The sequence below is a fragment of the Hemicordylus capensis genome, chromosome 4 (assembly GCF_027244095.1).
Source record: "Hemicordylus capensis ecotype Gifberg chromosome 4, rHemCap1.1.pri, whole genome shotgun sequence".
In the NCBI taxonomy this organism is placed as follows: Eukaryota; Metazoa; Chordata; class Lepidosauria; order Squamata; family Cordylidae; genus Hemicordylus; species Hemicordylus capensis.
In genome coordinates, this window is record NC_069660.1 from 282587623 (window position 1) to 282610123 (window position 22501).

At 45.8% G+C, this 22501-nt stretch overlaps 1 protein-coding gene across 1 annotated transcript in view; it reads right to left on the reverse strand.

Moving 5' to 3' along the window:
* The window catches only part of CDH17 (cadherin 17), a 37787-nt gene extending 16580 nt beyond the window's left edge, over nt 1-21207 (reverse strand). Inside the window, exons 1-9 of the mRNA XM_053248186.1 lie at nt 21149-21207; nt 16417-16518; nt 15475-15612; nt 12905-13043; nt 11070-11228; nt 9304-9503; nt 7179-7319; nt 4673-4823; nt 2443-2658 (exon numbers count right to left, since the gene is read on the reverse strand). Coding sequence (XP_053104161.1) covers nt 2443-2658; nt 4673-4823; nt 7179-7319; nt 9304-9503; nt 11070-11228; nt 12905-13043; nt 15475-15612; nt 16417-16518; nt 21149-21187 — 1285 coding nt within the window. The 5' untranslated portion in view covers nt 21188-21207. The remainder of the gene's footprint in view (nt 1-2442; nt 2659-4672; nt 4824-7178; nt 7320-9303; nt 9504-11069; nt 11229-12904; nt 13044-15474; nt 15613-16416; nt 16519-21148) is intronic.
* Between the last annotated feature and the right edge of the window lie 1294 nt (nt 21208-22501).

Consider the following 22501-nt stretch of genomic DNA (forward strand, 5'->3'; position numbering starts at 1 on the left):
GAATTCATCATTGTTTTAGTCTTTTAATGTTTGTTTGAATCTGTCTTGTTGTGTTGTAAACCACTCAGAGACATGAGTTTGGGGTGGTATATAAATGTACTGCATATAAATGTTTACGCTAAACAAACCATTCTGTATGGACCAGTGGCGAACATGATGTGCAGCATTACCAGGCTGCAACGCTGTGGCCCAGGGCTGCTCTGGACTTCTGAGCAGGCCCTGACACTATTCAGAAGCAGCAGGTGTGGAAGCCGCATTTCTTTGTCCCATTTGTGACAATGGGGAGATCTGTGGAAACCCTGGGCCCACAACTGTCACTTCCACAACTGCTGCTTCAGAACAACGTTGAGGTTTGCTTAAAAGTCCACAGCAGTGCTGGGGTGCAGCAGTGCTGGGGTGCAGCAGTATGACTCTGTGAAACTGTGCACCATGCCAGCCAGCATGACACACATCTCATTCAAGCATATTTTGAAACAATGAATAAAATAAAAGCAATGATAGTACTTCACACCGATGTCATGCTTTACAGTGTTCAGAGTACTTCACATACATGCCTTCACAACAAGCCTGTAAGACAGGTCAGTATTATTATGACCATTTGCGAATGTAGGCAGAGGCGTGGGCAGGGCCGGTGCTACCATTAGGCCAACTAGACAGCCACCTAGGGCGCAGACCTCAGTGGGGCGCAGAGTCTATCAAATCAATAAAATGATTTGTGTGCCAAAATATATTCTTTTGTATTGTGAGAATAAAAAATTGATGTATTACCTATTCTTGCATTTAAAATAAATTTAGAAGTTTCAAGTTTTGTGCTTTTCATTTTTTCTATAAAACATCTGTTTATGAAAATCAAAGTTGAATTTTTTGGGGGGGGAGTAGGGTGCAAGTACCTAGCCTTGCCTAGGGCACAAAACAGTCTGGCACCAGCCCTGGGGGTGGGGTCGGCTGTGGCTGAAACAGCATAGTTTCTCTAAGGCCACCCACTGAGTTTTTGGCAGAGGTAAGATTTGAGCTGGGAATTTCCTGATCAGTCTCTAAGACCACTGTACTACTTCAGCTCAAACGTTTTCTGAAAAAGAGTTCCACCTCTGCATAAGATAAAAGCAAGTACAATTTTAATTAGTGCAATTAATTAACTGTTATGCACCTATAATATATAGCTCCCATGCTTTTCAATGTGGCTTATATGGGAGAATTTCCGTGTGAACTGTGCTAGAGGAATATCAATTTGTATCTGACTGCCCTTAGTCAATGAAAAGATTAGCATGTCATGAGTCAACAAGTGGTTAGAGGCTGACCATCTGATTGTTGCAATCCGCTAATGAATATCATGACTGCCTGAATTCAATTTTCTCTTGACTATAATCTAGACTTAGAAAAGAATATTCAGCAATGCATTTAATAGAATGGATAGAATAATCTCCCTCAAAGCACTTTTCACAGGTAGAGCAATATGTAAACGTAACTGAATCACTCAAGGAGGCTGTTCTCATGAGCAGCCAAGCCTGGACCGTGAGAACCACCGAGATCCATATGGATCCCAGTAGTGCCATGGCGCCAAACCAAAGCCCAGCAATCAGCCTCGGTTAACGGACCGAGTGCACCGTTAACCCAGGCTCAGGGGTGGTGTCTCAGCATGGGATGATTGCAACCTGTGCTGATGCAGAGACTAGCACCTAGAGCGCTGGTCTCCCAGGGGAATCCCCCAATGCACCGCGCTCATCGGGCGGTGCATTGTCAGATTTCCCCAGCCTCCGGAACGCTGCACCGGTCGCCGCCCTGTGATCATGTGCATAGTGGCACGGCTAGAGTCAGTTCGGATCGTCTGTGGGGAAGGTAGGTTTAACTCTGCCTTCCCCCGCCCCCACCCCCCCATGCAATCATGTGAAAGGCCCCAATGAGTTCATAGCCACACAATTAACCAGCTAAATGTTTTCAATCAGTTGACTGTCCTAGAAGCAAGTTAGGAATGTAAGAAAAAAAGGCAATCTCAAAAGTATGCTAAGAAAAATACATTGAGGCCTCGTGCATCTTGAGTTGCAAGACTTCCCCAGGGGAATGTTTGCGCTATTTCTTGAGATCTGAAAGGAATCTTTATCAGACATCAGATTGTTTATTTTAGCTGATCCTTGAAGAGGCTGAATCAGATACCCTGAAGAAGATTCCTTTCCACTCCAGTCCCATTGGGCCTTAATGTATGTGTCTCGTGTTTCTCCCCATGATTTAGATGCTGATCAGGGTTCCAAACTGTACAGGGCCTCTTCACATTCACTCTGAAGCTGCAACCAGCAGTGGGGGTGGATGCTGGCTATGGCGCTGTTACCTCCTCACGCATTCATAGGCTATGTGAGTGAGAACAAGTGAAAAACCCCTGGGTACAAGACTCTCAGGAAGAAAAGAGTGTGTGTGGGAGAGAAATAACTGTATATGTGATATACTGACCTGAATCTGTCACTTCCACCTTCAAAGAGTAATTTGAGACTGACTGTTTGTTCAATGCAGAACTAAATAAGTGGATTACTCCCGTGTCTGTCTCAATGCGGAACATATTGTCATGAGGGGCTTTGGGGTTTTGGTCCACGATGCGGTACTTCAGGCGAGAGTTTAGCGTGTCTTTTTGGTCCCTGTCTGAAGCACGAAGAGTTCCTATGTAATTCCCTAGTGGGGCCAAAAAAAGGTAATATTAGTCAAGCAGCACAATAAACAAACTATTCAAAAATGAAACAAGTTATAGTAGTAGTAAAAGTATTTCAGAATGCCAACCCCCAGAAATGAATATGGGGGTGGGGGAAAGCAATTAAACAGAAAGGGATCTAGATTTAGAATTGATCACCGCAATGGTCTCCCCCTGCCTTATCTTTCTACTTGGAAAGATTGGGGCCATTCACATGACCTACGGAGCAGGTAGGTGGGAGGAAGGCTCTGCATAACTTGCCTACTCCCCAGACGGTTGTTTTTTGGTTGGTGGGAGTGCAGAGTGCGCTCTCACATGATCAGCCCTGCTCCATGAAGCACAGAGCAGGGCGGAACAATCTGAGTTTGGCTTGGCCGCTGCTGTTCCGATGAAACGTTTTGGCTGTTTTGCGTTTCGTTTCGAGCTCAAGATGCAAAATCCATTCCGTGCACATCCCTGCAAAGGCATTTGCATTCACTGAAGGCCTCCCCACCCCATGGTGAGATAGCAGCGAGCAGCAGCCTCCTTATTGCACAGTACATGCGCTCCCAGCTCAAGTAGGACACTCCGGCAACAGCTGCGCGCAATGCTGAGCATAGGCAGGGGTGCATTCCTCTTCAGGCTCATCATGAGGCAGGCAATGGCTTGGAGCAGGCGCGGAGTGAGGCCAGCTAGCCATGCCCCGGTGCCTGATGTCAGATGTGGGGGCGTGGTCTCCCTCCCAAGCAGGTGGATTAACGGGTCCTTTAAAGGCAGGGAGAGTCGCTCCAGTCCATGCTGCCAATGTAGCACGGGCCGATTTTGTTCCCAAATGGGGCCACGCAGCCCCGTTTGGGAGCGGAATAATGTCTCCCGTGACTGATGTCAGACGCTTGGAGTGTGTCGGGGCTGCGAGATGCAGCCCAATTGGCAGCGGCCTGGGTTCTTTGAACCCATTCACCCAATGGTGGCTCCATCCCTGGCTTGGAGGAAGCATGCTGAGTTTGCCATTACTGTTACCTGTTACAAGCAGAGAAGCAAGGATGAGGTAAAGAAAAGGCACTCCTTTGTGGAGGACAACAGAGTGAGGACCTGGCTGTGCTAAAAGACAGTGGGCAGCATACAGACTAGTTAGCCATATCCAAGCAGAAATAAAATCAATGAGGCAAGTTAATCACGAATAAGTTATACCCAGTTAATTTCAATGGGACTCAGTCATGAATAACTGAGTGTGGGTTTTGCCCATGATGAATGTCTTCAACGTGTTCTCCTTGGGAATATTTCCTTTAGTGTTTGATTTCTTTGATGGGAGGAGGTGTTCGCTTATCTTAGCCAGAAATGTTTTGGTGAAGAGGTCTGACTGAACAGGGAGTAATTGCAGAACGGCTGGAAGATGCATACAGGTCATCTTGTGTTAACCATTGTATTAAATATTAGCTTTATAATATTGCAGATCAAAGGCCTAGTGCTAGTCAGTAATCCCAGTGGCCAGAGACCTCAATGGCCAGAACCCTGGAAGGCAGGCTCACGTTTACTTCTTGATGTGCGGTGGGTATTATATGGCCTGAACTCTTTTCTTTATATCTCTGCAAGTAAAAGGGCTAGAACTTACTTTTAAAAAGTGAACATTCAGGGAGGCAGCTTGGACTACCCCAAATGGGCCAGGACCCCCCTGTGGTTATGGCTCTCTGTGTAGGCAGGTGAGGGACCAGTGTGGCATGAAGTCATGGTATTATGTGAATGCATGGGTGGAATATTGATTGATTGATTGATTGATTGATTGATTGACTATACATGTACATCACCCCCAAACATCCGACTCTGGGTGGTTTACATCAACATAAAACCAATTAAAACAGAAATATGCATCAAATATCCATTTGATGCACCTCTATTTAGAGCTAAAATGCTTATGCCTCAGCACACGAAGTGACTCACACTGAGAAAAGCACCACCCCTTCCAACCATCTGGTTTCCAAATGAACTACACAATAGATTTCTGATGTAATGCTTCCTTACCTACAACTTCATTCTCCTGAACTTCAATTTTAGTCAGAACTTTGTCACACACAGGGGGATTATCATTAATATCTTCTACTACGACTTCAACAGTCACTGGGCGGGCCAGCAGGTCTCCTTCTTCATCCTTTGCAGCTACAAAGAACGAATACTGGGAAAGGAGCAGTGCAATTAGGAACAGCATTCATCATGAATATTTATTTATCCTAATGGCAATGAAGACTACATTGATAAACGCTCCCTGCAAACATGCCTGAGCAACCATTTCCTTGATTGATTAGAATTTTTGTGTCTTGCCTCTCTGGCCCAGAAGATGGGGCCCCCGTGGCAGCAAAACAAACCCAATAAACAAGAACTGAACAAAAAGTAAAATTATCACAGGGTAAAAGCAATATTAGGGGGGGAGGGCACAGTGCAGGAGCCAGTACCCATAATAAAAAAGGGAATACATTTTTTTCTGTTATTCTGCTGGTCATTAATTATAGTTGGAATGAAATGGTTGTTCCATTTGTTATTCCAAGTTAGTTATGACCAACCTGACCTGAGACCCTTTAAACCTGTCCACATTCGGGCATAAGAGCCAGGACCCAAACTGCAGTCAGTCAGAGAGGAGGGGGAACTGGCTGTGTGGACTTCCTTCTGGAATGAAAGACAGCCCCAGCAGCCCATCACAGCCAGAGCGAGGGAGGAGCTTCCTCCCTCAACTCCCGTTAGAGCTCGCTCCAGCATATGGATGTAATGACCGTGAAATGAAACCTGAGGTAGGAGTGGAGAAACTCACTACAAACCAAAGGTTCAAACTGGAGTTTGGGACGGGAAACCTCGGGTTGCTTTTGTGTCTGAACCGTGTTGCATGCATTCAGATGTACAAGAAATTCAACTTCAAGCCCCTTCAACTCTGGTTTGTGGGGAAATCATGAATGAGTCATGATCAGAGTGTAGAGTTGGCTTGACATAAATGGAAGCCTGAGGTGAGCCCACGCAGTATAGCCGTCCAGTCCTGGGGTCAGAGACAATGTTCATGTAACAGTGATTCCCAAATGTTGTTGACTACAACTCCCATCACCCCCAGCTTCCGTAGCCTTTGCCCAGGCATTATGGGAATTGTAGTCAGCGCCATCTGAAATCCCTGTTAGAGTGTGCACAGGTCAGAGCCCACCACCTCCTTCCTTCCTTCCTTCCTACCACCTCCCCCTTCCAGTGCTTGGTCTGCTTGCCTCCAGCATGCATCCATCACCTGTCTGAGAAACAGGTACAAACAGGACGGGGGGAGAGAGCAATGCACCCCTTTCTAGTTTGCTGTGCCCAGTTCACATCCAGCCGTCAGATGCAAGCTGGAGGCTACAAGCAAGGAAGGGGCACATTGCTCCCTCCAGCTCCTGCTCACTTCCTCCTCTAGCAATGTGCCCTTCCCTGTTTGCTGCCTCCAGCTCACGTGGCAGGTGATGGATAGATGCAAGCAGGAGAAGCAGGGAGCAAGTAGGGTGGAGGCAAGCAAGGCCAGAAGTCCATCCCGCATGAAGCAGTATCGCTGGGGATGGGAGTGAGTGGCAAGTCCACTCCCTGACAGGGCTCAAAGTTTTCATGACATACGCTTGGTGATAACAGCAACATAAGAAGGTGTCTTATACTGAGTCAGAACATCGGTCCATCTAGCTCAGTATTGTCTACCTAACAGCACAACTTTAAAAAGGTAGCACTTTGGTGCAGTGCTCAAAATGGCTTCACTGGAGCACTTCCTGCTGCAGTAAAGCTGCCCATCTGGGAAAGCTCTTAGAAATGTTAGGGAGTGAACCTGAGACCTTTTGCATGCTGGTCCACTGAGCTACGGCCTCATCACCGAAGGGGAATATTTTACAGTGCTCACAGGTAGTCGCCCATCCAAATGCAGACCAAGGAAGAGCCTGCTTAGCAAAGGGGGTAATTCATGCTTGTACCATGAGACCAGCATTTCTCCCCCTACCACAGTGGGAAGGAGGTGGCGGCGGCGGTGCATTCTGCTGCTCACAAACCTTCTCCAGATCCACCACGCCTTATTTCACCATTGCCCCTGGTCATGACTAGCAGAGCTGTCCAAACAACGCACTTTTATTCAGAAATGGCCTCAGTGCTTTGGAGAGGCCCCGCTTCACTTACAGTGCTTTGTGATGGAGTGTGTGCTCTCCTAGGTTCAATGCCTAGCATCTCCACGTAAGTGGTAGAGTTGAGAAAGACTCGTGTCTGAATCCCTGGAGAGCCATTGCCAGCCAATGTAGTCCATATAGAACTCGATAGACCAGTGATCTGACTAAGTATGGACAGCTTAATGTGTTCATATAGCCCCCTCCCTAAAGCAGGACCTTCCATGCACTAGCCCACTTTAGAAATTAGGCCATAATGGCTGTAGCATAAATAGGAGTAGCAGCAGCCATGGTAGGGGTAATAGTTGTAGTAGGGACTGGAATAGTTCAGCTTCCTCCATTAAGGGGGGAAAAAAAATCTGCCCAGCCCCTTTCTACATACTTACAAGGTCTTTTTCTTCTCTATCGAGTGGTTGAGTCATGCAAATACTCCCATTTGGGTAAACCACAAATGGTAAATTAATAGGAGGCTTCTCCTTGGACATGATTTCATACTTTGCACCTGGGTCATTCCATTGCACCCGACACTACAAAAAAGGACAAAATGACAGGTTTAGAAATGGAAGGTTCTGATCTTCTACTGAGATGTGATACCAACCTCTTCAATCTTTTAATGCTGGCTTGTTAATTTAAAACATTTTTTTAAATGGAGCAACAAGATTTGGAAGAGCTATCTTTTATTTATTTATTTTAAATTTAAGATGTCTTTCTTTTTGATCCACAGCACAACTAATTTAAAAACACACACACATTGTATGGTGCTTGGGTGCAAACTATGAATAGGTTGTTCAATGCCTTGTTTGTAATATCCTTTTTTCTTTCAAAGCTTTTTGAAGCAAACGAATTCAAGGTCTCATACGGAGGTTACAGCAAAGTGAATTTGGTGAATAAGCCAAAGTAGCAACACATGGGAAACAGAAATTCAGGGTTTGAACTAACATAAGAACATGAGAACAACCCTGCTGGATCAGACCCAAGGTCTATCTAGTCCAGCATCCTGTTTCACATTGTGGCCCACCAAATGTCTCTGAGAAGCCTATAGGCAAGAGCTGAGGGCATGCCCTCTCTCTTGCTGTCACTCCCCTGCTAGGGATGTGCACAAAACCAGCTGGCTCGGTTTGGTTCAAGTCTGAACTGGACCTCAACTGGACCGGGTGAGTTCAGTTTTGCCCCCCATGACCCAGCCACACAGGGGCCCTTTGTGCAGATGTGGCAGACCCCACAATGGCCGCTGGCTGCAATGGGGGAAAGGCCTGGAACGGGCCAAAGAATGCCCAAACAGTGGGTTTTGGCATAAGGAAGGCTGGTGGTGGAAGGGGGAGCCTCCGCAGAACCACACACTTCCCTTACCACGGCCTCAGAGAAGCCCCCCCAGAGGGGTAAGTACTGGGGAGGAATTAACTCAAAATGGCTCATGAACCCCCGAATGGCCTGGGGGCAGGGTTCAGTCAGGGGTCAAGCTGAACTGGGGGTGGTTCAGCTCAACCCCAAACCTTTGAACTGAACCGGTTCGAAGTCAAACCGGTTTGCACATCCCTATCTCCTGCAACTGATATTTAGAGGCATCTTGCCTCTGAGGCTGGAGGTGGCCTATAGCCACCAGACTAGCAGCAATTGATAGACCTGTCCTCCATGAATTTGTCTAAGCCCCTTTGAAAGCCCCCCAAGCTAGAGGACATCACCACATCACATGGAAGAGAATTCTACAGATTAATTGACTGCTGTGTGAAAAAGCACTTCCTTTTGCTGATCCTAAATTTCCTGGCCTTCAGTTTCATGGGATGACCCCTGGTTCTAGTGTTATGAGAGTGGGATAAAAATTTATCTCTGTCCACTTTTTCTACTCCCTGCATAATTTTATACACCTCTATCGTGTCTCCCCATAGTCACTTCTTTCCCAAACTAATAAGCCCCAGATGCCATAGCCTTGCCTCATAAGGAAGCTGCTCCAGGCCCCTGATCAACTTGGTTGACCTCTTCTGTACCTTTTCCAGTTTTACAATGTCCTTCTTAAGATATGATGGCCAGAACTGTACACAGTATGCCAAATGTGGCTGCACCATAGATTTATATAAGAGCATTATAATATTAGCATTTTTATTTTCAATCTCCTTCCTAATGATCCCTAGCATGGAATTTGCTTTTCTCACATCTGCCGTACACTGAGTCAACACTTTCAACAAGCTGTCCACCATGACCCCAAGATCTGTCTCCTGGTCAGTCACTGACAGCTCAGACCCTATCAGTGTATAGGTGAAGTTGAGGGGTTTTGCCCCAATATGCATCCCTTTGCACTTGCTTCCATTGAACCACATTTGCCATTTTATCTCCCTCTCACTCAGTTTGGAAAGATCCTTTTGGAGTTCCTCACGATCGGTTTTGGATTTCACTACCCTATATAGTTTAGTATCATCTGCAAATTTGGCCACTTCATTGGTTACCCGAACTTCTAGATCAATCAAATCAAACTGTTGGTTGATACTAAGCTTGTTGGTGAATTCAAGATCCTACCGTCGGGATGCAGATAGGGTGGGGCTCAGTAGCATTTTCTCTGATCTTTACTGATGGAGGAGACTTCCAGAGGTTTTCCATCACAGTGATGTTCACATCAACGTTGCTAACAAAAGAATTTATTGATTGTCCTGCCATATCATTTACAGAAACAATGAGCAGAAAATTATTCTCCTTCAGGGGATCTAAATATTGAAATCCTGGAAAATCAAACAAAGAATAAATGAAAGAATGTGCTTTTTATTTCACTTGTTTGTATTCCATTGAACAACACCCCAGCCAAACCATGGCTTGCAAAGCAGACTATGGGAATGTGCTCTGCTTTCTGATCACTCCTCGCCTTCTTGGTTTCAATTTTCCCTCCCTTCCCTTGTCAGCATTACATAAGGTTTTGTTCTATACATACACCAACGTTAGCTATTATACCATCTACTCTAGGGGGCTATTCTCACGATCTGCAAAAATCGGGCTAGGAGAGCCTAGCCCGATTTTTGCAGATCCTAAGAACCACCAGGCTCGGCTGTGAGCCTGGTGGTTCTAGAGCAGGTAACCCACTCAAGAACCCCTGCCCTAGGGGGCCAATCGGCCCCCTGCTCCCCCCAGCCCCCGCCAGCTCTGTCACGGAGCCGGCAATCGTGTGGGTGGCCGATCCGGCCACCCAGGGCTCTCTCCCCACTCACCACCCCAAACCGGGTCTCACTGATCATGAGACTTAGTCCTAGATGTTTCCTCTACCTATGCTAGAGGCATAGAGGCTATTCCCACGACCAGGAGAAACCGGGCTAAGGGAGCCTAGCCTGGTTTTTCCTGGTTGTGTGCTTCAACAGAAGCTGCACAACTCCCTGTAGCAAACCTCCCTAAGTGCCCCTCCCCTTAAATGATGTGAGTGCCGTGCACGCTCTGCTAATCCTGTTTTTTCAATCGTGAGTTGCCATGGTGTGGCTCCACACACACGGTGACTCATGAGGAGACCCCAACTGGCTGCAACAAGCCTCCTGGCATGGGGGTCTCTCCAGAATGCCCCACAAACTCACGCGGGGCATACTGGGACTTCCGGGAGCCAGGAGGCCCCCAATCCCCGCTGCCCCTACCAGCTCCATGATGGAGCTGGTAATTGTGTGGGTGGCCGATCCGGCTGCTCAGAGTGGGCTAGCCACTCGTGTGCAGGGAGAACAGGCTCGCTCTCCCCACCAAACCTTTACATGTGTGCTGATGCTAACCATGGTCTTCTCCAACTAACTTCCCTCATAATGTATGGGTGGCTTCAGATATCATGTGGAACCACTGTTAATACTAAGCTCTGAGTGACATCCCTCAACCCCAGTGGCGCACACTCCTCCTTCCCCGCCCCAGACAAGTGTCTACTTCCTTTCTAGGTTAGGAACTGAGATTGGTCGCAATGTCCAAATCCCCCAATCTCAGCTTATTCTAACCTGCTTGCTTTAGAAAATCCAAACTCTGAAACTAATTTGAACCCAAGGGTTGAAGTAAGTTTCAGAACTCAGGTTTTCTGAACAAGTGGTTCAGATGTCACAACCAATCTCAGCTTTTTCTTACTTAGAAAGGAAGTCAATGAGGCTATTCTCATGATCAGGTGAAGTCGGGCTAGGGGAGCCTAGCCCGATTTCACCTGACTGTGAGAACCACCGGGCTCCACTAGTCCGATTTTGCCCCATTGTGTGAATAGCCTCAATGATTGGCCCAGACCTTTCAAAGCAGACTCCTTCATTTAGAACTTTGGTACTATCAAAAATAGATTTGCCTACCAGCAAGACTTGTAGAAATTGCTCCTGTGATGTTGTCAATCTGAAAAAGCATCTCTTGGTAAGGGTTGGGGAAATGTTGAAGAATGCTGTATCTCAGCTGTGCATGTGGGGTGGTAGGGTCATCACGATCAGAAGCAGTGACTTGCATGAAGGGTTTTCCTGTTTGGATTTAGAAAGGGGGGAAAAACATACATGAGAAGATAGAAACAGAAGATGTCATTCTCTACTGAATGGCAGCCTCTGAGAACCAGCCATTTCTTGTCTTCAGTGTACGCATTGCTCTGTTTAGAAAGAGGAGGAGGAAAAAATTATTATTATATATAATACATAATATATTATTTACAACAACAACAACAACAACAAGGAAGTTAGATTAGCCCACTTGCTCCTGGTGTTCCACTATCATTTAAACATGGGCTTGGTTTGCTAAATGTTGTAACGTTTCTTACTAATGCTGTTTCTGTGGTTCCTCAATCTGATTTGATTGTTAATGTTAACTTCTGTGTCTGTCACCTCTCTCAGTCTAGGGTGGTTGTGAGGAACATAGGAAGCTGCCATATACTGAGTCAGACCATAGGTCCATCTCACTCAGTATTGTCTACACAGACTGGCAGCAGCTTCTCCAAGGTTGCAGGCAGGAATCTCTCTCAGCCCTATCTTGGAGATGCTGCCAGGGAGGGAACTTGGAACCTAGATGCTCTTCCCAGAGCAGCTCCACCCCCTGAGGGGAATATCTTAGAGTGCTCACATTTCTAGTCTCCCTTTCATATGCAACCAGGGCAGATCCTGCTTAGCTTAAGGGGACAAGTCATGCTTGCTACCACAAGACCAGCTCTCTTCATATATAGGATACAGTGTGTGGGAGGAAGAGAATGATGTATCTCTGAGCAGCTTGAAGGACTGGTGAGACAGAAATGTACATCATGATCATCATCGTAGGAATACTTTTTTAGTTATTGTGCTGACTCTGTTTTTATTATGTGGGTATTTTTATTGGAATGGATCAGCAATCAAATTGGATGCCTCCATTTTTGGAAAAGAAAGGCAGGATATAATTTAATTTTAAAAACTGAGTAAATCCACTAGTAACAAGGGCTGAGATACTGCACGTTTCATGTGCCTTTTAATGAAATATGTGTGCAGCTGCACAAGAGTGCTCTTTCACAAATTCAAGAATTGCACAAATGCAGTTGAGTGATGGCTGGCCATTATTTCCAATGGCCAGCCATCACTCAACTCTATTTGTGCAAGAGTGCTCTCAAGCAACTTCACACGTTTCATTAAAGGCGCTAAGAACATTGCGCAGTATGTCAGCTCACGATCATATGCATATCCTGGCTTCTCAGTTAGAAGTGTCAAAACTATCCTTCTTGTGACCTTTCACACTGGGACCTGTGACTTTGAGACTTATGGCAATTCCTCACTGACTGTGTGTTGGCCTTCTGTGTCCCTTCAATCTTCATTCTCCTGTGTTCTCAGCTACTTTTTTTCAGCAGATATCTCTAGGATTACACATGCTCCTCATCACTGGGACATATATGCAGCATGCATCAAGAAGAACCAGATGATCAGTCAGTAGAGCAAACTGCTCCTCAGTTAAAAATGAAAGCCAAAAAGTGGCTAGCATCTTCTGCAATGTGGCCTGCTGTGGTAGAAACTTCAGTGAAATCTTCAGCTCTTTAGCTTTTAACTTTTGCTTGTTGTGGTCTCCCAGACCACTCAAAAATACACCACAGTCACAACCTGACAATTACAGTTTTATGTAATTTAAATGCCATAATCTCAAATGTCTAGGAGGTTCAAGTATAGGCTGACATAAATTTGGAAACAAATACCTGGACGAGAACTTTGTCTGACGATTCCGTAGTATTTTGGCTGATCAAAGGTGGGTGGGTTGTCATTGATATCTTCAACATTTATAGTGATAGAATATGGACCTTTCACTCGGTCTCCATTTGCATTCAGACCTTCCAGCTAATTTGGGGGAAGGGAAAGAAAGAAACAGTATTAAACAAGGTCAAAAAGTCTTGCATCTCAGTAACATTTCAATTAGTCTCTTCATTGCCTGAGTTAGGCTGTAGTTGCATGATCAGGTGATATGGAGATGCCATTGACTTAGATCCAAAAGTGTGCTCTTTCTAATCTAGTGGAAAGGGCACCTCTTTGCTGTTATAAGGATTTGGAGGGGAGATAATGTATCTACCTCACCCACAGTGGAGGCACACAAGTACAGAGAGCACTGCTAATTAATATGATCTGCAGACATGGAGGTGATTTTCACGATCGCCAAAAAGCAGGCTAAGGGAGCCTAGCCCACTTTTTGGCGATTGTGTGCAGCAACGGGAGCCACGTGGGTCCCGGCAGCAAACCTCGCTAGCGCTCCGTTAACCTCGGCGTTTTGATCGTGCCTTGCCACGGTGCACTGTGACACATGAGTAGACCCCTGGCCAGGAGGCTGCAAGCAGCCTCCCGGGCACGGGGGTCTCTCCAGGATGCCCCACGTGCTCGCATGGGGCATCCTGGAACTTCCGGGGATGGAAGCCGGCAGTCATGTGGGTGGCCAATCCAGCCGCCCAGGGCTGCCTGGCGATCGTCTGTGGGGAGAGCAGGCTAAGCCCACTCTCCCTGCTAACCCCCTTTCGGCGAGTCTCACAGGTTGTGAGACTCACCTCATGGACTTAAAGTTCGAAGTAAAGCAGTTTATTTAGGAAATACACCAGACAGATAGGAAAAGCCTACATGCCTAGGAGCTCATTGCAACAGGAAGGGAGAAGAGGAAGTCTGTCTCTCAGGTGAGTGAATGAAACTCGAGACTATCAGTCTAACAAAGCAGAGCAGAGAAAGCGTAGTCAGAGGGGGAACTCCCGTGCTCACTATCTCTACCCCTAGTGGTCAATAGGTTTGCTGGTGCTAGGAGTAGATGCCATCAGGAGCTGTTTCGCCAACATTTCCAATGTAGCAGAAGAATAGTGTGGGGAAAGTGACCCCATATCCAGATAAATTCTCTTTGTGCACAATCTTCGAGAAGACTCTGCATAACCTTGTTTCAAGGCCTTTTCTTGGTCACATGTCTCCAATGCTCTTTAACATCTACATGAAATCGCTGAGAGAGATCATCAGGAGGTTTGGTGCTGGGTGTTATCAATATGCTGATGACACCCAGATTTACTTCTCCATGTTGACCTCATCAGGAAACGGCATATCTTATATACATGCCTGCTTGGAGGCGGTAATAGGCTGGATGAGGGATAACAAACTGAAGTTGAATCCAAATAAGATGGAAGTACTGACTGTGGGGAGATCAGAACCTGAGAGATGGTTTATATCTGCCTGTTCTGAATGGGGTTACACTCCTCCTGAAAGATCAGGTACATAACTTGGGAGTGCTCCTGGTCTCAAAGCTCTCCTTGGTTTCTCAGGTTGAGACAGTGGCCAGGAGAGCTTTTTATCATCTTTGGCTGATACGTCAGCTATGTCCATTTCTAGAGGTGAATGACCTTAAACCAGTGGTACATATACAGGTAACCTCCAGACTTGACAACTGTAATGCACTCTGTGTGGGGCTGCCTTTGTACATGGTCCAGAAACTACAATTGGTACAGAATGCGGCAGCCAGATTGGTCTCTGGGACCACACAAAGGGACCATATAACATCAGTTTTGAAAGAACTGCAGTGGTTGCTGATATGTTTCCAGATGAAATACAAAGTGCTGTTTATTACCTATAAAGCCCTTAATGGCTTGGGACCAGGCTATTTAAGAGAGTGCTTTGTCATGAACCCTCCTGCCTTTTACAATCTTCTGGAGAGGTCCAGTTACAGTTGCCACCAGCTTGTCTGGTGGCGACTCAGAACCGGGCTTTCTCTGTGGCTGCCCAGGGCTTTGGAATATGCTCCCTGCTGAAATAAGAACATCTCCTTCTCTGTGTGTTTTCAGGAAGACCCTCAAGACTTTCTTTTAATTAGAATTTTAATAATTCCAGTCATTTGTTTTATATTGTTTTTATCATGTTTTATGTATTTCAACCTGTGATTTTTAATGTTGGGATTTGTACACCGCCTAGAGATTTATATATCAAGTGGTATAAAAATTAGATAGATAGATAGATAGATAGATGCACAAACATTACAACCTGTAACTCTCTTATTCATCATGTTTATCAAATTGTTACACAGTCCTTGCTCCACAATGGCATTGCCACTGCACCGATGAAGCCTTCTGCTAGAACGCATGCAACCGTTCTTGAAACAGCACTAATACATTTTCTTTGTCCATATATGGTCCTTTGGATCTAAGCCATTGTACATTTCCCTATCCCACTTCACATCATTGGCTGGTTGAGTTACAAATGTTTTTCTAGTCAGCTTTAAGAAAACATCACAACCTTTTTCATATCTTTGTTTTACCTGTAGCTTGTGGACCTTCCTTGTTTCCCAGTCAAGAGATCCGTTCAGATAAATAATCCCTTCCTTCGGTGACATCTCTATGATGCCATCTTTCTCACCAGACAATTTTAAGCTGACAATAGGAGGTTCAAATGTAAACTAGTGAACAGGGGAAAAAAGATGCAGATCAGTACTTCAGTTCTTCATTGCTTAGGTTTTATTTTTTCCTTGCTGTTAATATTTTATTTTAGGAATAGTGGGTGGCTTCTGGACATGACTTTCATTTGTGGAAGTTCATTTTGCCGTACAAAGGGGAGGGGTGATTTTCAGTGATCCCTCCTTCTTTGTGTCATCCCCTGTGCCCTAAAAAGGTTCTGCTCCCAGGAGTCCACCAAACCTCAGGAATACATTTTAAGAGGGCACAAGGGGCAGCAGAGGGAAGGGGGATCCACAAAAATTATCCCTCCCTCACTTGCACAAGTGGAACATTCTTCTATGAACAGAACGTTCATAACTCTGGATGATGCCCAGTTCATTATTACATGTCTTTAGGCTGCTTCTCACATTCCTATCCGGGTGGGAGGAGTGCCCAGTCAGAGTAGGAGAGCCGGGTGCTCTCCCAATCAGCAGTCATGTTAAGCAAAACAATAAGGTAGGAGGAGGGGAGAGTGATCATGGGGGAAGGCGGGAGCTGAGTAAGATGGGCATTCCTAACCATATTCTGTCCCCAGCATTTTACTAGGGAGGGGTGAAAAGCCATCCTACCCAGCTCCTGCCTCTCATACAATCTCTCCCCACCTCCTACCTTGATATTTGGGTTTATGCAACACAATTATGGAGCACAATTGGATCACCTACCCTGGCTGGGCTCCTGTCCTACCAGATGAGGTTCATGGGAATGAGCCTTTTGATTATTTGTAATCCCAGCCCCAATGAAAGTACAGGTGCAATGCATCAGTTTACCTGGTATAAATACTGCACTCTAAGTCTACCCTCTGGAACAGAAAAAGTCTTGTCCTCCAAAGGCCCACTTAACCCTAGCTGAGTGACACCTTGCCAAGCAACCTGCAGAAAAGAGGAGAAGGGAGATGGATAATTAATACTGACCATATTAATTAGTTGTCTTGAAACACTGGTCCTCCCATCAGTGCAGAATAATTATAATCCCGTATAGCTGTAATTAGATCAGGATGTTCCCTGAATGCTCAAATGTTTTCTGGCTCTTGTAAATCTGTACCCAATGATATTTGATTTCAGTATTTTCTATCTGACAGTTGATATTATTTGATTGTTGCCATGCAATGGTGCTTTGTATTTGACAACATAGATAATTGATAGGCAAGAGTATATTTTCCACATCATCTGTCAAAGAACTTCTGCCACAGAATCTCTGTATATTTCAGAAGATTCTGGGACATGTTCTAGGTGTGCATTCAGTTCATATACTGTTGTACAGCGTTGGGCTTCATCATATCCTATTGTGAATGGAGTACATCTGCACCCCAACATTCCCTTGTAACTAGAGATGTGCACAGATGTTTTTGCAGGAAGTGGTACCTTTAAGCATTAGTAAAGCAGGTCCTTATCTGCTCCTCTACTGCCTCGCCACTTTTCCAGGCATGGCACCACTCAGAAGTCTGCGTGCGGCCACGGGACTTCACCCAGCAGCTTGCGTGCAGCGGTAACCGTGTGCTACCATGTGCAAACCACCACCATGTGCAGGCTGCTGAGTGAAGCCCTGCGGCCATGTGTGGACTTCTGAGTGGCACTGTGCCCAGAAAAGCAGAGGAGGAGCACGTAAAGACCTGCTTTACTCCTGCTTAAAGGTACCACTCCCTGCCCTGCCAAAACAATTCAACAGGTGATTCTGAATCAATTCGGCACGTCCCTACTGGACACGCTGAATTGATTCAGGCACACCCCTACTTGGAACGGCACACTGCAAAAGAATGGGCAGTCTGTCTCTATTGTTTTTATTGTGGAACCCTGTTAAGCTCTGAATGAACCTGCAGTTCCTCAGAAAATAATTTGAAAATCACTATTATATCATATGTGACAATGAGGCGAGTCTCACAATCAGTGAGATTCGCCAAAATGAGGTCTGCGGGGAGAGCGGGCTTAGCCCGCTCTCCCTACAGGTGATCGCCTGCGCAGCCCTGGGAGGCCAGATCAGCCACGTACACAACTGCCAGCTCCGTCACAGAGCTGGCGGGGGCTGCAGGGATCGGGGGCCACGCGGAGAGACCTGGAGAGTTCCAGGGGGATCGGAGGCCATGTGGAGAGTTCCTGGAGAGACCACCGAGCCTGGGAGGCTGCTTGCAGCCTCCCTTTTGGGGGTCTGCTCGTGTGTCGCCACATGCTGTGGCAACACACAAGCAAAACGCCGAGGTTAATGGAGCGCTCGCTTCATTAACCCCGGCTAAGGGGAGGGCTCCTTTGGGAGGTTTGCTGCCGGGAGCTGCGTGGCTCCTGTTGCAGAACACAATCGTCACAATCCCTTAGCCCGCTTTTTGGCAATCTTGAGAATCGCCTCAATATTTGATAACTATTAATTATGACACACAATTGTGTTAGCAATAGCAATAGCACTTATATTTATATACCGCTCTATAGCCGAAGCTCTCTAAGCGGTTTACAATGATTTAGCATATTGCCCCCAACATTCTGGGTGTTGTTTATCTTATGTCATTTGATAGATAATATGCAATGATATTCAGTATTTGATGGCTGGGAGCTTATAAGTTTTCATATTGGAAGCCTGCCCAAATCAAAACGGTCAAGAGATGTCAACAGATCTAAAGTATTTGACTTTGATCTAAACATTACACATTCAAAATGCAAATTTGAATTTTGCTTTGAAAATCCCTTTGAGAAACTCAAATGCTGAAATGGAAAAATCTGGCAACTTGCAAAATACTTGCAAATATTTGTGTTAATCCTGAACTTGCAACCGTGATACCTGTACAAGGGAAATTAAGTCTGCAATCCTATGCCCATTAACATGAAATTAAGGCCCATTGTGCACAGTTGGACTTACTTCTGAGTAAATATGCATAGAATTGGGTTGCTCATCAAGTAAAACACTTGAACCCTGATCCACAGTTCCTCACACATAGCAAGGGTCTTCATGCACACAGCCACCAAATATGCAGGTCAGAGCTATCAGTTATGACAGCAACTTTGGGCTATCAACTTTGACAGGGATTCAGTGCCTCTAAAAAGATTGTCTCCTCTGACAAGATCTGGTCGCCAATAGATGGAATGCATGAAGGGTTTTATAACAGAAATTTTTGTTTGGTGTTTCAGTAAAAGTCTGGAAGTTTGTTTTTCTTGAGCTGTGACAGCTGATGTGCTTGTGGTGAGATTTAAGACAATTTTCCTATGGGAGCTATGCAGAATTTGCTAACACATTCAGATCTAACTGATTGCCATATTTGGGGTCATAAAGGGATTTCAGATTGGGTAGTAATCCTGAAGATCTTTCATCTTGCTCTGTACGTATGAAGCTGCTTTATATTGTCAGACCTTTGCTCTGTCTAGCCTAGTATTATCCACTCTGGCCGGCAGAAGCTCTCCAGAATCTCATGCAGAGGTCTTTCCCATCAATTGCAACCCAATTCTTTTAACTGAAGATTCCAGGAACTGAACCTCCTGCCCTGAAAGCATGTGCTCCACCTCTGAGCCATGGTCCCTGCCAAATGATGGTGCATGTGGCACAGCTTGTTTTTTCTGAGCAATCTCCCTTGTCCAATCCAGCAAAGGCGATTCACGCATAGAAAGAGGTTTCTGAGCACGGATTGACTTCACCTTGCTGGTGCAAAAGGATGCATGCTTTGCATGCCAAAGGAAAAAGACAAAACTCACAGTCAGCACTGTGCCTTGACAGATTGGTCTGCATACACATTAGGCTGGTTCTCCAGACCATTAAAATCAGGGTAGGAGGTGGGCTACCCAGATTTGCATGATTGTCACGTCTGAACACAGGCATTTCCCTGGAGCAGCTTTGTCAGGGCTGTGACCACCTCCTGCTCCTTCATAGCCAATGGGAGGTCAGCTACTGATGTCATGAGTCTGCTGAGAACCCAAAGCATGCGAGGAAGGCATCCAGACCCTTGGAGGACTTTCTATGGAGTGGCAGGGTTTTCAGCTGTCACATTCAGCAAGAGAGTCCTCGGCAACCATGCTTGAACTCCTGCTAACTGGGCAGACCCCTGCTAACTGGGCAAAGAGGCACCTTTTAAACTTGGTGATTCTCTTTATTTAGCAGGGGGAGAGTAACTGGCCCTATCCACCCCCAGCACAGTACCTCCAGTGACTGTTGCTGGTGTCTATCTTACATTTCTTTTTAGATTGTGAGCCCTTTGGGGACAGGGAGCCATCTTATCTATTTGTTATTTCTCTATGTAAACTGCTTTGAAAACTTTTGTTGAAAAACGGTATATAAATATTTGTTGTTGTTGTTGTTTGTTTGCTGGGTTTGCGAAGCCAAGCTAAGGTGATGCTTATGAGGTGCTTCACACAAGCAGCGTGAAGCATCAGAACGGGGTTACCAGGGAGAGGGAGCTTGACCCGCTCTCCCCACACACGAGCAGGCAGCCCTCTCTGAGCGGCCAAATTGGCCACCCACATGATTACCAGCTCTGTCACGGAGCCGGTTGGGGCAGCAGGGTTTGTAGGCCTCTCGGCCCCTGGAAGTTCCAGAATGTCCCACGTGAGGCGCTTTAGCATTGGTTGGGGATGCCCTAACCTTAGATGTCCCAGTTGGACTAGATGATGTACAAGTCCTCTCCAATTCTATAATCAAATCTTCCAACTGCTGCTGCTGCTGGTTTGCTAGTCAAGTCATTTCCCCGCTGCACCATTAGGTGGCTACCTATCCATTATGTAGTTCTATAGATTAGGGTTAGGTCTTTCCTATCCAAAGTGTACTTCACCAATAAATACTTAGTATTTAGTTCTACAAGAATCTCCATGTGTCTTCTCTAAATAGCTACAACAACTAAACTCTGCAACTGCTCTGTAACTGGAGTGGGTAGCTTAACTAGGGGATAAAAATTACAACCCCCAACAATGCATGAGTGGAAATGTTCCCCTCATGCACCTCTTACTCAGTCATAGACATATCTGCACACATAAGCTGTATGTGTGTGCAGGCTCTGAACATACAGTCAAGAACTTTGCAGAAGGCCTGCCAGCATGCTCCCGCTTCGCACTGCACTGTTTGACCTTTGGTCTCTCTCCTGACCTGGCCAATGAGCAGTCTGGATGCACCGCTCAAGTTAAACCAGGGTTCCAAACTTGTGGGCAAACTTCATCAACTTCTCCTAGGCCAGTGGTGAGAAAACTTGGCCTTCCAGCTGTTGTTGAACTACAACTCCCATCTTCCCCAGACACAGTTTGCCACCCTTGGCCCAGGGTACCAAAAACACTAGGGCTAGCCCTGCCTGTGACATCATTAGGCACCCTTTCAACCTGGCAACCCTAGGGGCAATGCGGCTGCTGTTCATGAAGTGAAGCACTTTCCGTCTCAAAGCTGCTGATTTAAAAAACTTTTTTGATTTTATAGGGGTGTGCACAAACCTGTTTTCCCCGGTTCAGTTTTGCCCACCAAACTGCCATTCACTTTGAATTCAAACCAGTTCGGGCCGGCTCGAAGCCCTACCGGCAAAGGGGAATACAGTGAGGATTCCTTTACCAGTAAAAGAGACAGTAGGAGCAGAGTCTTCTCTAACATAATACTGAAGTACTCATAAGTCCAGCCGGTTGAGGTGGCAGTGGCGGCAGCTCCCCCATCCCCAGCTGCCCTCCTCCAAGCTTCCTGGGCTGACAGCAGCCCGGTCCAGGCCCGGTTCAGGCCTTCCCAGGCCCAGTTCAGGCCGCTGCACATGCATGGAAGCCTTTTTTTTTTTTTTTTGGCCTCTGCGCATGCGCACAGGCCATTTCAGTCACCAAATTCCCCTTTGCTTTGAGGGGAATTGAAGGGCTTCAAGCCAGCCTGAACTGGACCGAGTCAAGACTTCAAACCAAAGCAGGTCGCGTGCAAACCGGCTCTATCTTGAGCCGGTTTGGACATCCCTACCACTTTATAAAGTGGCATACCACTGTGCTCGGTCAGCATGTAGTATTAACGCATGCTTCCCACATAATTAGGCAGCAAAAGGAGTATGGCGCGCTGGCTTGCGGGAGGGAAATGTGTATGCCCATACTCCTCCTCCATACATTTAGGATGGACTAGTGCAGGTTTCATTTGAACTGATACATCTACACATGGATGATTTATTTGCTTTTTCATGCCATAAAACTGAATGAATCATGTTTCCCCCCTTCTGTTATAGGAAAAGGATATGTCAGACTATAATCCTCTGAAATGAAAATAAAAATGTAAATGATGTGCTGTTCCTTTCCTTTCCTGTTTGTTCTGAAATGTGTTAGCAAATGTCATTAAGTTTCTCTCTGCAGTCAGGGAGACTCAGTGTACTTTTCCTTAAAATATTAAATTGAGATTCTTGACTAGATGAGCTGGGGTTTCAGAAAAATTCAAAATATTGCAGCCCACACTCGAAAGAACTGATATGTCCATGTCAGGAAGAAATCTTCACACAGCTGGAGCTCTGATGGCAGCACTTCCTGCTGATGATGAGACAAGCTGCTTTTTAAACAGAACAAATGGCTTGCCTTTTCAGCAGTGAAAACATCAAACAAATCACTGAATGAAGTTCTCTCATACATGCACACATTTCTTTTTTCAAGTACTTTCTTTGCTGCTAAGTATGTAGTTACCTATGATGCATCAGCTATATAAATTGCCACTCACTGTAAATATCACAGGGTAGCCATTCATTGTAAATGCTACTGTGACTAAACATTTATGGGTGTGATGACTCAGATTCTATAGTCCATTAATATCTTGCACTCACACGTGCTGTTCAAGGGTTGGCTCCTCACCTAGTAGCTTATAACTGCCTTTGACAAGATCATAGAAACTGTAAAGTAAATGAGTTGTATTCTAAGTTTCTCACACAGACACTCTACTGCGTTGTAAACAAAA